At 34.7% G+C, this 15,558-nt stretch overlaps 1 protein-coding gene across 4 annotated transcripts in view; it reads right to left on the reverse strand.

Moving 5' to 3' along the window:
* CSMD3 (CUB and Sushi multiple domains 3) overlaps positions 1-15,558 on the reverse strand; it is a 580,220-nt gene that overhangs the window by 465,313 nt on the left and 99,349 nt on the right. For all 4 annotated transcript variants that reach the window (XM_038122727.1, XM_038122755.1, XM_038122747.1 and 1 more), the window contains exon 3: positions 11,090-11,202. In XM_038122727.1, the coding sequence (XP_037978655.1) occupies positions 11,090-11,202 (113 nt within the window). The remainder of the gene's footprint in view (positions 1-11,089; positions 11,203-15,558) is intronic.

Here is a 15,558-nt window from a genome sequence, read left to right on the forward strand (position 1 = left end):
GTAATTAAAGATGACACAGCACGTTTTTATTTAACAACAATATTTGCCTATAAACATGTTATTCTTGTCATCTGTCTACTTACTATTAACTGGTAATCTGGAGTGACAGGGTGCTGAGAAGAATAAGCATTTAGCACAGACTTTTATTTCTACATCATCAGTTCAGACCTGGACTTCATGTTGAGAAGCCATCATTTAGGAGGATTTTCTTATCCTGTGATTTCAAATCATTTCCCATAGCATGCATATTTCATCAAAAAATCAGCTCTACAACTGGCACTAAGTGCATCAGTGTTGATTATATCTTTAAGAGAGACTGGGAATTGAATGCTGCAAGCGGCAAAGGTATCTGGTCCTAAAAGAGGTAAGAACACATTGCTTGGAAGCACACTGACAGGAGAGTAAGGCTAGAACAATATTAATGCTAAATTAAATTTTTAAAAAATCTTTTGTGATTCTAATATTTTTATTTCTTCTTTAATTATGCAATAAATACATAAGGATGTCTCCTAGTCTTCTATTTTTTTTTCATACAAAAGCAGTAGGATTATTTTCTGATGTCAGGTTTCTTCATTTTCTCAATACACATTTCAGATGCTATTTTATAGCAGGGAAACTGTAGAATGTTAAATTAAAAACAAAAGAAAAAAGGCATAAGAATTCTGCACCAAAACTTCAGCTGATACTTTAATGGGTTTTCTTTTAATTATTCCATTGGTACTAGTTTCATAAAATTCTTTTTACATGCTGCATTCTACATGTAATGAACTAATGTTTTTAGTATGTAATCTTCAAAGATTTTAAATAAATACCTATCAAGAATTAATCATGAATTCATCAATGTATTCAAAATCAAAAATTTATTATGATTTTTTCTTAGAATAAATATCTGTTTAAGAAAAATAGTCTAGCTTTTAAATTTTAAAAAGAAGTTTTAAAACTTTCTGAATGCTTTGTGATCTTTCCAAATACATCTATAGTATTTATTTTAGCTAAATAATTTTTAGCTGTAACATACCACTGATGGTCCCTGAAATGTTAGTGGCCTATTATCACCTAGCAAAGGAATGACATTTTCTTTATGGTGTTCAGGGGTTCAAAGGAGAATGGATCTTTCAGAGAGAAGATTACTATTTACTTGTAGCTAATTACTTCATATATATAAAAATATAATTTAATTATAAATTACTTTCACTAATTTAAACTTTTTTTTTCCAAATTGTAAGGCAGTTGAGTGACCATCTAGATCACAGTATTATTATCCATCTCAAAGCTCTCTACATTTGCACTGTTTTCCTTGGATGGCCTCACAGGCTATTGAGACATTCTCTGCTAAGAGTTGATCAAAAAAGTAAATATCTTTCAAAATACACTTCTAACAATTTTTTTAATAGGCAGAAAATTCCAGTGCTGAGTAAGCAAATTATTTTCTCTTCATGTTAAAATAAAAGTGTTGTCATAATCACCACTAAATGATTATATTGCTATTGTTCAGGCTGATGTTAGTGACTGACATAAGTGGATACTTAAATTTCACCTATTTCCAAGTATTTTACATGTCACGTAATTTGTGCTCAACAATATGACTATCTTGTATAGAACTAAGTGTCCAAATATGAAATATAAATTTAACTCATGTGAAAAACTTGCAAATTTGAAAATCTGCTAAGATGACAAAATGAGTCTTTTAGGTTATAGTTCTGTAATATTCTGTATTATGTTCTCTTCATAAATAAATTTCTCCATCTGCAGAGCTCCTATGTTTTGAAGAGTTTTTAAGTTGCATGCTGGCATACTGAACATGTTCTTGCAGATTTCTGTGTTTTGATACTATTGCTACAGAAGTTCTGTCAAAGCTATCACAAATCAAAGCCAAAATGCTATCAAAAACCAAATGCAGATTGAAGGATTAAGCCATGTAGTTCTAGATTTGTAAGTGGTACTTAGCAGCAGTTTCATTTTTATGAATTGTATGGATATTTCAAAGTCTGCTATTGTGAATTACTATTTAAAAATTTCATTGAGCTGTAACTTAAAACTTGAAGGAAGGACCTGCTTATAAACATGGAACTGCATTTAATTAGATGCTTTATTGAGCAGTATATACTTATTCCTGCAGAATACTGTTTCAGCTATATTGGATTATAGTTATCACTGCTTGTCTAGACATGGGATCAAAATGTGAATCTTAAATTGGATTTCCTTAGGATCTGCTTTTGTCAGGGTACTGCACGTATCTCAACAGTCCAGTAGCTGACGAATATAAGTTGGCCAAGAAAACCTTAGAATCTCTTGGGAAATTTCTTTCAAGACTTGCAGTATATATTCAATTATTCTTTTAATGAAAAATGGCATTGAAAATATAAGAAAAAATCTGCTAAAGTAAGGCTGACGTATAATTAAGATTTCAAATTAATCACTGTCTTAGTTAAGCTTCAATATGAGCCATGTATCAAAATGATAAATTGCAGTACCATAAGTTGACAAATATGGCTTACTTAACAACATTATTCTGAAAGAAATAAATTAAACAGAACATTGAAATAATAAGTGGATTTTTACCAGACTAAGGGAGAGACATCTCTTTTTTTCCCCAATAATTAAGTTTTTCTCAAGGCAGAAGAAATTATATGTTATTCATTGGTTTTTAACTTTCAAAGAATGACATTTTTTGCAAAAGATAAAACAAATAAATATATTTTCATTCATTTTGTCTGGAGCAATATTATGCATGTTCTGTGGCTCTCTAATCAATCAACTTTTTTTGTTTTTTTTTTTTAAGATTTATCAAAGAAAACTTAGTGCTTAACAACCACTAGAGGCTAACTGCTAATTATGGTAGAATAAAACACTAGATCTATAATCAAGCACATGTGCATGAGCTTTTTTCTTAAAAAATTTTATGTTATTTTTAAAACAAAAGAACAGGGAAGAGAATGACAAGTCTATTTAGATGAATTTATGACATATTCTCCCAAAAATAGGGTGACAAATATTTGGCAGCAGAAACAATCTTTAACTATCTTTAACTGTACTTTTTGCGTACTGATAATAAAGTGACACAGCCATCTACAATGAGCTTTTGAGAAGTTCTAGTGGTCAGATACTCACTCCTGCATGGCACAGTCCCCTGCCTGCTAGGCAGACCTCTAGTCTTGGACTGTGTACTCCTTGTCTGGAGCTCAGGAACATAATTTTACAAAGAATTGCTCTTTTTTTCAGCCTCACAACTGCTACTTCATGCTATTCACTCATCTGGGTGGCAGTAAGACAGCCAAGGGAAACCTTAAACTGATCTAAGTTTGATATGGGATTCGGAGGGGAAGAATGGATGTATGTGATCCCTTAAGGCGTTGGTATCACTTTCAATCCTTCTGATTAGGAGAAAAGCTCTGGCTGCAAGTGCAGCAGAACAATGCCTAGTTGCACAGTTGTCTCCATGGGATTGGGCTTCATAATCAAAGTACCTCATCTGAAGATGAAGTAGGACTGCTGGGAAGAAATGAAACTACCTGATCAACACAAATAAGAATATAATCATATGCAGGCATTTTTAACTCAGAAGGAGGGCCTTTAAAAACACTCTTTTCAGGGGACAGGGATCTAACTACAGAGTAAAAGAAAACTGAGTCCAGGTTTAGAAGGAAGGCTGAGAAGTACTAAAATTGGGACAATAGACTTTAAGATATCATATTTGGATTTATATGGGGAATTGTAAGGCAGAATCTCCTGGGAAGCAATTATGGGGAGGAAGTGCAGTCAGAGAGATGGATGATTTTTTTAAAAATGACAACCCAACTATTTTAAGAGGAAGTGAACTTTGGCAAATGACTCATGAGGCTAACAAGGGAGCTTCTTAATGAACTAAAATGCGAAGAAGTACAGACAAAAAAAAAGAAGGAAAAAAGGGTGGACAGATAGAAAGGTGTATAGAAAAGGCACTCAGGAACAAAATCAAGAAAGTCAAAGTCCAAGGGGGCACTAACACTAGGGAGGAGTTTCATGGATTATACAAAGAGACTCGACAAGTATACTAATGGCAAAAAAAGGACAGGGAAAATTGTAGATTCACCAGGTGGAAAAGACAATAATATTCAGTATAGAAAAAGCCAGAGAACTCCATGCCTTGTGTTCATCATTCTTCATAAGGAGTAACCTGTTCATGTATCAGTTCAGTTGGGAAGGAGAGAGGTAATTGGTTCTGGGTTTACATCAAAAAGTTGGATATATTCAATTCACAGATTCACCCAGGGGTACTGGCAGAGCTGTCCCATCCTGACTGAAAAACTGCTGTCTATAATCCATGGAAAATTATAGCAATCAGCAGTAGTCCTTCATAATTTGACAGATTAGTGGTACACTTGTACTAATGAAAGCAAGAGGGATCACTACAGGCACTATAAACAAATAATCCTTCCTTAATTCCTGGGAGTGGCCTTAAGAGCACATTTTTGTAGTCCATTTTCCATCACCTAAAGAATTACTCTAACTGGGAGTAGTTAGCATAGTCATACCAAGGGCAAACTATGCTTGGTGAACCAAAATGATATCTGAATGGATGTAATAAGTGGCCACTGCTTTCAGCAGCAACTGGCCACTGCTTCCAGCAGCTCTGAAACCTGGTCATTTCCTTGCCTGGCCACAGAATCCCAGACCTGGGACAACTTGTGCCCTGGGGATGTAAGTCAAGCCAATGGACTTATTTGCTGGTTTCCCATTTGTGGATTTAACCAGTTTCACTTCTGAGTAAGTACCCCAGAGAAATACACAGACACACAAGATACTGACAGATTGGGCTACAGACTGCCAGAGGCAAGACTCTGCTTTGCCAGCAGCCCCTGAGCATGAGCATCTGTGGCCAAACCCTCTCTTTGTCTGGCAGACACAGAAGGCCATCCATGGAGGCACACACACAGAATTACCTGACTGCATGGGCACACATACATTCACAGGTCCCACAGGTACCAGCATGATCCCTCTGCCTGCCTGGAAACCCCGCCCAGATTCCAGGCCCCCTTATTGGCCTCTGGAGTCCTCTCATCACTGGCTGGTCCAGCTTGATGCTTACTAGCAAACATGCAGTACTGGCATACTTGTCCAGCACGGACTCCCCATCCTCCCGATACCTCACCCTAGATCCAGACTTCCTTCCTGTGGTTAGTCCAGATGGAAGTGTTCAGGTGAGTGACCCATGCACACCCAGTGTGCAGAAGCTGAGGACAGTTGTCATCACACTGCCTCAGCACCTGTCACACGGCTTACTCCAAGTGCTGGCACTGAGTCCCTCTCTTGCTTTGCTCATGCAGGTTCCTCCTGATGGCTGCTTTTTGGGACACACACCATTCCCACCCCAGTGACTGGCAGCTGAGATCCCCACCCTCTCCAGTAGCTGGTACCATGCCAAGGTTACCTACATCCTCAGCCTGGCTCCAGCAGCTGGCACTCAGCCCTTTCAACCCTCACACATGCAGGACAGAGAGAGTTTGCTCTGAAAGTTTAAAAAAGATTTAATAAGAAGATAGGACAGGTTATGTTGATCAGGTGCAGGCCTCAGCCAGACAAGTGTACTGATGAGAGCCCTTTTTCACACAGCTGTAACAAAATTATGAAAATTCAGAAGAATGACAGAAAATAATTCATTATTTGGAAAATTAATGTTAATGCTTCAAAAGCCCATATTAAAGGGAAAGAATACTCTGAAGCCTGAGATTTAATTGCAGTACTTAAGAACCTCCATAAGAACTCACAGATGTTAATAATAAGGGCTCTATAATTTAGCAGATAAAAGCAGAACAAAAGCCAGTAGCTAGAAGTTCAAAAATCAGAATTAAAAAGTCTTACTTCCAAGTGAGGCAGAGTGATCAGTACGATCAAAGAAAGTTTTCTTAAAGACTGATGTCTTCGAGAGCTAACTTTGTTTCTAGAAGTTGTTCTTTAGCCAAATCAGTGGTTGTGGTATCCAGAAAATGCTATAAAATTAACCAGATTAAGTGTGTGAAATGCTATAAAAATTAACCAGATTAAGTCCACAGAGCTATTTTTCTCTCTACTTCCTCTAGACTTATACAAGAATGACGGTACCAGCATAGCATATAGGTAAAATAGGTAGAAGCAACATGGCAACCTAGTATTGATTTCATACGGAATCCCTCCTCTCCTCTCCTCTCCTCTCCTCTCCTCTCCTCTCCTCTCCTCTCCTCTCCTCTCCTCTCCTCTCCTCTCCTCTCCTCTCCTCTCCTCTCCTCTCCTCTCCTCTCCTCTCCTCTCCTCTCCTCCCCTTCCCTCCCCTCTCTTCTCCTCTCTTTAATTCAATTTTTATTAAGGGGCTGTTGAAGCAATGTAACGACAGAAAGCAGCCACACCCACAGCAGTTATGGCAAATGTGAACAGCAACAACAAAGAGCCTGTAGTATCCGTCAGGTACCAGCTTGGTGACTAACAGCTTAAATTTGGTGCCTTTTAGACCTCCAACCTGGCAAACAATTCTTTCAGTGGATTTCTTGTAGAGAGCACTCCAAAATCAAACAATAATTCATTAGTATGCCTTTAAATTTTATATTAAGCTAGCAGTGATATTATTAGCTTTATACACCTAGAACTTCATGAACCTTACCTGAATCCAAGATTTAGATTATGTGTAGCCACATTTCTGAATTCTGATATGTAGGAGAGCTAAAAATTGTTTATCCTATTTGTTCAAATTTTCTAGCTTTATACCAGCTGCCAAAATTATTTTTAGCACCCACATCCTAACATATTTAAGTCCTGCTATTATTTATTATCTACATGCTTCAATAATGCTGTACATCAGCTACCTATTTTTCTCAATATTTCTGAATGAAATGAATGATAAGTCCACAGAAGTCACTAGATGGAAATACTGTTCTGTTAATAAACACCATCTGCTCCTTTCTTTGCTTCCCCACCTCCCAATATTGAAAAAGCTGTGATCATTCATGACATTTTGAACATTGCACTCAGATAACTCAGACCGCACTCTCAAAAATATTTCAGCAGAATTTCTGAACTTCGTAGCAGCACTCCAGTACAAATATTAAAACCATTTCATTACTTATACAGTATCTAATAATTCAGTTTTATAATACAGCTTTAAAATTATGTGCAGCAGTACAAACCAGGTAAAGTTATATTTCATACCACTACTATAAATATTTGCAATTCACCTCCTGGGCATTCAGAGTTTTTCACTATAAGGGTAATCTATATATTATTTTTTTTCTATTCTTTGCTATGGCCAATAGGATAACACAAAAATATCTATCATCCTTAACTTGAATAAAGATTGCCATAAATTTTAGCAGTCCATTTCTTAATGAAGTCAATGATTTTAGCAATGTCAGCTACCTGTTTAAAAGCTGTAAAATACCACAGTGAGAAGAGAAGGAAGCACTGTTCAAAGCAGGACTAGGTCCACTGAATCCCCTTTGCTGAGTAGCCAAGCTGCTATGCTGCTTTCTTTCTCAGCAGCTGTATTTCCCCTCCTGTACTCTCCATGAATAAAGCTGCTTATGTATCTTAGGACAACAGGAAATGGAAAAGTCCATCGACCTCTTCTATTCCAAAACCAAATTATCCCACAAGAAATAAAATAAAAGGGCACATCTACACTGTACCTAGCCTAAATTATCAAATAGGAGATTAAGTATAGCATTCCTTCTCCAGATATTAATACATGTTGCAGAGAGCCTGAAAGCTACTAAAAACCTCCCCATAAACATCTCCAGAAAAAAAAACAACAACAAAAAAAAAAAAAAACGGGCACAGAATCAGCAGGCTTAGAACTTCCCCATTTCTCATTCCAACCAGCAATGCTGTGTTACTAGAGAGTGATAAAATTAGCTCCAGGGTATTTTTAAAATCCCTCCTTAATTTTTAGTGCACCTCACCATTTTCTGTTGTCACTGTAAGTGACATCTATTACTTTTGAGTAATCTGTTCCAGTTTTCTCTCGTGAAGTAATTTTTCTTCAGGGGTATTGTGCCATACAGAGAGGTATGTTTATCAGATGTGTTCTTTTCTGAATAATGAAGAAGCTGAACATGAAGAAGTTTGTGTGTAATGGTGCCAAAGATAACTCAAATATGCCACTTGATATAGAGGAAAGAAAAGGGGGTGAGAAGAAGAGAAAGAAGGAGAGAAGAATGAAGGGACGCAGATTGCAGACTGAGGCTTATAATATTGATGTTTAGCAGGCCAGAGTTGATATTTTATGATCTATAGTCCACTTGGGTTGACTGAATGAAATTGCAGTGGCTTACATATGGTGGCTCAGAATAGTCTTCCTATTTAATGATATAATTTTATATCTTTTCATAAGCATTTTTATTCTCAGGAGATCAGAAAATGAATATGCTTCTATATGTTATGATCAAGAAAGTCCACATTAGGTCCATATTTCTCACAGATTCTGTCGGGTACTATGGAGTTTCTTGTCAACTTTCAGCTCAACTGCAAATTTGTCAAGAGGATAAGAAGTCACTACAATAGATGTTTGGAGGCTTTGTTTATTTTATTTCATTTTTTTAAAATACTGAACAGTAATGGATTCCATGTAGCCATCTACCTGTGTAATCTATTTCAAAACATCTCAAAAGAAAATGTTTTATATTATCTCTGATTATGAAAGGTATGTTCCTTCTTTTTCAAATTACAACTAGATCTAATCCCTTCAGATATATGTCACTACTTCCCACCCTATCCTCTCAAGCAACTTTTATCATTTTGCTTTATTGCAATGACAGGTTGCTAATCATTCCTATCCTAAATTTCAAATTACATATCCATAATGAAGCTTTAAATTATGGGGCCTGATATTTAAGGGTACTAGGTATGCAGATGTTTCATCAAGAAGCTAAAAAGGAGCTACTGGGCAATCAAAATTTTTGAAAACTGGATACTAGGCAGAACCAGATCTTAAAATGTTGATTGCAGGGTTATGCATGTGCACAAAGAGTACAAGAACAGAAATGGAAATTTCCCTGATGTGATTATCATTTAAATACATCTATTCTCTCACATCAAGGAAAGAGGCAGTAAATGAATGTAATTTAATGTAATGAGTTTTCATTTCTTTGCTGTCTGGGTATAAAGAGGATAGCTTCTCATGAAGTCAGAAAAAAAAACTTATTGAAAGAAAAAGTCTCTGACTGAATGAAGTTACCTTGATTCAAGTCTTAAAACTGTAGATCTGGCTGTGGTAAGGGAGACTCCATTAAACGGAAACTCTGGTATCCAGCCTGACTTTTTAAAAATTTCCTAATTTCACAAAATAAAACATCAGTTTCAAAAAGAAATTAGTATCAAGTTCAAGATAAAAAGTTTATGCTTTGTTCTAAAATGCTGATTTCTGTGGTTGAAGGTAAGATTTCCCCAGATTTTATACTGACCTAGGAGCTCGAGTTCTATTAATCAGCATGTTATTTTCTCCTAGAAAGGAACTATGTGAGGGGTCAGTCATATTAGCAAGCTGAAGTCTATAGCTGATCTTCCATTTTATCTTAATTATTCTCTATCATGACTGAGATGCATAGTGTGTTGTGTATTAGTGTTAGCAGTACAAAATCTTTCAGTAAATTGTTTATAAGAACAGATGATACTGTATATAATGAATTCAATGAGAAGCATATATTTTGCATAATTAAAAATCCATAGGAATTTAATAGTGAATTTTAATATAACAGTTTTAATTATGCTGCTGCTGAACAGAGTTACCAAATGCTTAAAAAATTAACAGACTGCAGAGTAGCTGTAATCTAGACAAAACCATTTACATACAGCCTGAATTTCTCTTCCATGTCCACCGCCAACCCCCCCCAAAAAAAAAAAAAAAAAGATAGTGTGTAATAATCTCAGCTATTATCTCTAATAACTCAAGGAACAAGAAAGGCCTAAAAATTATTTTATGTATTTCATTTCATATCTTGGTATATAGGAGAGAATTTCTACATGAGGTAGAATTCTAATCCGTCATACCTAAAGGTAAATTATTTCAATGGCAGAAGACATTTTCCTACAGAGTGATTCTGGACTGTATTTCTACAGCAGCCCTTCATTGCATTACCAGTTTTTGTATAGCTTCCTAGCTATCAAAGTGTTACTCAGCTAGTTACTTTCTCAGAGATTAGTTTCTTTGCAGATGGGACCAAGCAGGGTACAGCAATGGCCTCAGAACTTCTCTAGGCAGCTTACTATAGCTCCAGCTTTGCTGGCAGAGACACTTCGTGGAAATAGAAAAAACAAGTGTCTTAACACCAAGTGTCCTTTAAAAAAAAAAAAAAGGTGGGGGGGTAATCCAAAAATGAAAAAATCAAACCACAAAAGACAATAGCAAAGAAAAAGAGAAAAACAACAGTTTATGTTGATATTCTACAAAAACTTGTTAGAGTTCATACTCCCTGGTACCAAGAAATGAGTTTAAAAATGAATGCATGATATAAACCAACTCTTCAAGCACTACTATACTGAACTTTATCATAAACAAGATCCTTTCTGGAATGTATATATGCAATACTATGAACTTCTGGGCTTCAAGAATACATGTTCCAGCTCATTAACTTCAGTGCGTGTGTGAAAACTGCAGACAATTGTGAAAACAGCAATAGAGAAATATATTTATGTCAATTCAGAGCACTGAGTCAGCAGTTCTCTGGAGCAAACATATGAGAAGGCTTCCATCCATAAAATTTGCAAATGCCACTATCCAGCGAAATTCAAGACTAACTAGTAATGTCTTGACATTAATTTGAATAAGCATGTGTCAGGAGGACCAGAACAATAACAATTGTTCAATAACAATTAAGTTTTTCTGAATTAAAAGAACTTGCCACTATTAGAGATCATGAAATATTTGTGTCTGGATGATACTATAGTTTGTAGAGTGTAAAATATTTTGGTTTGAGATATGACGATGCCTCTGTGACTGATTACCTGAAAAGCAAATATAGCAACTTGGATAAGGTTATATACGTGTAATTTTGTACATTTCTGTGGGATGTTTAGGGTTTTTTTATGTATAGAGATCAGAGGAAAAAAAAAAAAACAAGAGATTATTTTGTTAAGAATGTCTTACCTTCATAGTAAACTTTAAACCCATGAGCACTAACTGCAAAGTCACTTGTCAAGCGCAGTGAAAATACAGATTTTGTACTTGTCACAGGTGGAGGAAGATGAAATCCTGTTAACCTAGGAAACAAAAAAACCACAACTCATGGTTAATTGTTTGGAAAATAAAACTGTGTGTGACAGATGGTTGTTCCCAATAATGTTTAATCATGGAAAGGACAAATTTCTTAAAAGGATGTAGTTTGCATTACTTGAAAAAATTATTTTATATAGTAAATGAGGAAATAATAGAAAATTTGACTACATTTGATGGACACTATACTTAGTATAAATGATAGCAAGATGTAGAAACTGGACTTAAAACCAGTTCAGATTTTCAGTACCTGAAAAAATAAAACAACCAAAGAAATCACAATACACCAGACAATTTAGATTCTTTGGGTTTATGTTCAAAAATGTATTGCACTACATATCTTACACAGGTTTCTGCTAAAATTTGTAGTAGCTGAATTTTTCCACATTAATATGATGAAAGAAATTGATGTTTTCATTGATGTTTTTTCTTAAGCAATCTTTGGAAAACAAATCAAAATTCAAAAAGAAACAACAACAAATTCCTCAATACAATAGTCAATTGTTGCCATGTTACAGTCATGACAGATATGAAAACTAAATGATAGTAGTACTCATATCACATAAGCATAAAAATGAAAAACATGAACTAAAGAAGCAAAGACCCCTAAAGAGGTACATATTCACATATCTATATTTAGCAGGTGCTTAGAGGGCGTATTTAGAAAGCTGGGGGGTTTTTTTGTCATGGTTATCTTTATGAATAATGTCATTAAAACAAGACTAAAGAACTTACGTTTACATGAAAAATGGATAATTATGTACAGAATATTTATGATATAGGAAATGCATTTTTTTATTTCATTAGGAAAAAAATATTTTTGTTCTGTTAATAAAAAAGGAAATAAAATGCTTACATCTCCCAAACAGGCACATGCATAATTTTTTAATAAATCAATATCAGTGCATTTTTCTAATAGATTGGTCATCAACCAATAAATAACCTAATTCATAGGTTAGCATCAATACTTTGAAATAAGCTGGCCTAATGTAAAACCAGACCAATAATTAGAATAAAACTCACTGTAGGTTTGGCTGGTATCTATTTATGTACTCAATGATTTAAAAGAATTCTGGGTACAAACATATACCCAGCAGAAAAGAAACACACAGTTATCCCAAAGTATTGAATTTTATGAGTGGTACATAGGCACAGCTTAGATGGGTAGTGGATTTTTAAAATGAACACATATGTTACTAGCATAGTAAACATTACAGCTCCTGATGCAAAACAGATCATTATGGGAGCTGTTGGATACCATTTAGCTTTCAGCAGTGAGCCTTTTATAACCATCATTATGTTGCATTTAGCCAAAAAAGGATAAGCTTGTTTCTTTAATTTGGTTGCTACACTTGAATTGATAGGAAGAAATTCAAAGGTGATATTTTTGGTTTAGTGGATGCAAAATTAATCAAAAATTTTAGTAAGAAAAAATTCAACATGCAAATATCACTCAGTAAAATACTACAGATTTTTAGAAAGAACTGTAATGTAATTCATATTGAAATAACCTAATACATGAGTATTATTCATTAGGTACAAAAGGATATTGACCTCAGAGTTTAAGTCTTATTTTTATATTAAACTCTACAAACTATCATACTGTTAGCTAGAATAGTTTTCATTGCCTTTTAAAATTAAACATAGCCAGCACATCAGAACTGCAGGAGAGAGATGGCAGGTAAGCTGCAAAATACCTGTAAGATAATGTATGTGCATAGATCTGATTGTGACTTACTCAGATCAGTCTCAATGTCCAACTAAATGTTAGACAACTAAATGTCTAACTCAGTACTCTGGTAAAAGTGAAACTTGAGGTGGAAAAATTATGCAAAATAAGCAGTCATCTCGTTAAGCAGATATCATATGCTTATTAAACACATTTAAAATTTAAATTTCCTCTAGTAGCTGAAGTTTTTTTTTATCTACAACAATTTTCCATCTTACATTGCATTTGCATATCTCATTTCATTTGTATCAACTTTTTTCAAATTTAAAATACCTAATGGAGTAGTCAGGTGACTCTCTATTGCTGTTTTAGATACTGTGAGATATTTGAAACATCAGCACAGAGTGGGTAGGTATGACATTGTACCACCATGAGATTGGTGTGCTTCTGGAGAGATGGAGGACGGGCAGGACTTGCCTACATCTTTTGGTAGGGTCTTCAAATATTCCTTTATAGTCTACCACTTTGGCAGAAAAAAATATATATATGGCAGATGTGCTTTCTATTCTTTTTTTTTTTTTTTTCTTTTTTGGTGAGATTTTCTGTTCCTTTCCTTCTTTCCCTTTTTGATTTTGGAAGTGTTCTCTGACCTCATTAAGAGACCCCATTAGCACCTGATACCAGGTAGCCATGGGAAATCATAGGAACAAAAAGACAATGACTACAGAGGTTTAAGAAAATATATTTTTTTCTGTTTCAACTCTTAAAACCCCAAATTTCATATTGTGATATTCTACTTGAGTATTTGATTTTGATGATGCAGTTTAGCTACAGAATGTTATCAAACACAGAACAGTGATACAAATTTGTAAGTGAATACACTGCATATGAATGAATATATTTCCTTTTTTCTTCCTGATGTGTCTAACAGTCTTGCCAGGCACCTAACACCCATAGGAAATGGTCACATTGTGTTTGCAGTGCAAGGTTACAGATGTTTCTGGGAGTGTATGAAAAGGTTAAGAGGTATTTTTATTTATTCAACTTTTCCATGTCAGAAAGACCAGATGCTCGTCCTGAAAAATTCACTATATAGAAATTCTAAAACTCCAGTAGTAAATATGTTGAAATTAAAGATATCATTTGGAGACACAATATGTATTCAGAATTTATATATTACTTGCATACAAAACTACAATGCTATATAGCTTCAGTAACGTGAATCTGGCAGTGTTTTTGCAATCATCTTAGTGTATAAGAATGGAGAACAGAAACACCCATTGCCTTTGAACCAGAAAAAAGGACATACGAGATATGTGATTAAATTACTCCATGCAGACCCAAGAATGAGGAGAAGAAAATCATACTCTGGATTACTCTGTGACAAAGGATTAATCTTGCTCGTTGTTTGCCATAACTACCCCATGGTGCCATCTTTAGCCTCCCAAGCAAAACCAAAGTGGCTTAGGATCCAAATGGACATCAACAGCACCACAGACCACGACCAGAAAAAAATAAAGATATAGATTCTAGTAGAATACTGTACAATTTTATCTGCAAATTTTTGAATAATTAGTTGCTTTGAGTGTGTTAGTAATATTGTAGGCAGATTAGTAACAATACCTGTCATATTCACTGCTACATTTTTATTTGTTAAGACTTCTTGGTGAAATAAGACAGATTTTGTTTGAGTCCTCAGATGTCCTGAGGGGTGAGAGTGCATACAATTTCTTGATGTACAAATAAAGTGGTTAAAGGATGTTCTTTTACAGAGAGACTAAAAGACTACATAGAGGTGAAAGACTAGTTCTGAAGGAATCTGTGTCTTATGTGTCTTCTGATGCCATCCTCATTTATTTTTTCAGTAATGGAAAAAGTCAAATATATTGACTTATGTACACAGGAATTTCTAAATGTTCTTTCAATATTAATTAAAATACAATAAATAAATTCTGGGCAGTAGTGATAATGTTTGAACCTATATGCAAAATTTTAGTAATATTTTTTGACGTTGTAAATGATTGAAAATGACATAATTGTTTTCTTTCAAACATGTCATTTACAGAGTGTGTCCCTGTGTCTCTTCCTGCTGTACTATATTCTGTCACATGCTAGAGATTCAAAAAAAGAAGGCACCTATATTAAACAGTTGAATCTGTCTGTTTTGATTTTCTAAGTATATTTTAAAACACTAGTACTCCAAGAGTAATTATAATCTCTCTATTTTAATCTCTCCCACCATCTTTTCTCAATCACATAAGACATAATTTTAAAATGACAAATCATCTCAGATTTGTGGTATCCAAGACTTTAGAGTTCTGACTGGAAATTTCTGCAGTTTGATCAATTATTTGTTTTCTGCTTTTACAGTGGTCCTTGTGATAAAACTTAAATCATATATCACTTTAAGGTGCATGCTGAACTTTAAATTCATCAGCCATCTAAGGAAGACTAGGTCACAGCTTCAGAATCTAAATAGAGCAATCATTTCATAATTGCAAAGTTGAAGTTACGGAATGAGATCTTGATTAGTCATGGAAAAATGCTCCTAGATAAATTGTTTACTTGAGACTGTGATGTGACGAATAAGATGACTGTATTTCCTCTTTGCTTGTGTGTCTTAGATATTTGCTGTTTGACATTGAATATGCTTTTAAATAGGTATTTTTTACAT

This window comes from Motacilla alba, chromosome 2 (assembly GCF_015832195.1).
Source record: "Motacilla alba alba isolate MOTALB_02 chromosome 2, Motacilla_alba_V1.0_pri, whole genome shotgun sequence".
Taxonomy (NCBI): Eukaryota; Metazoa; Chordata; class Aves; order Passeriformes; family Motacillidae; genus Motacilla; species Motacilla alba.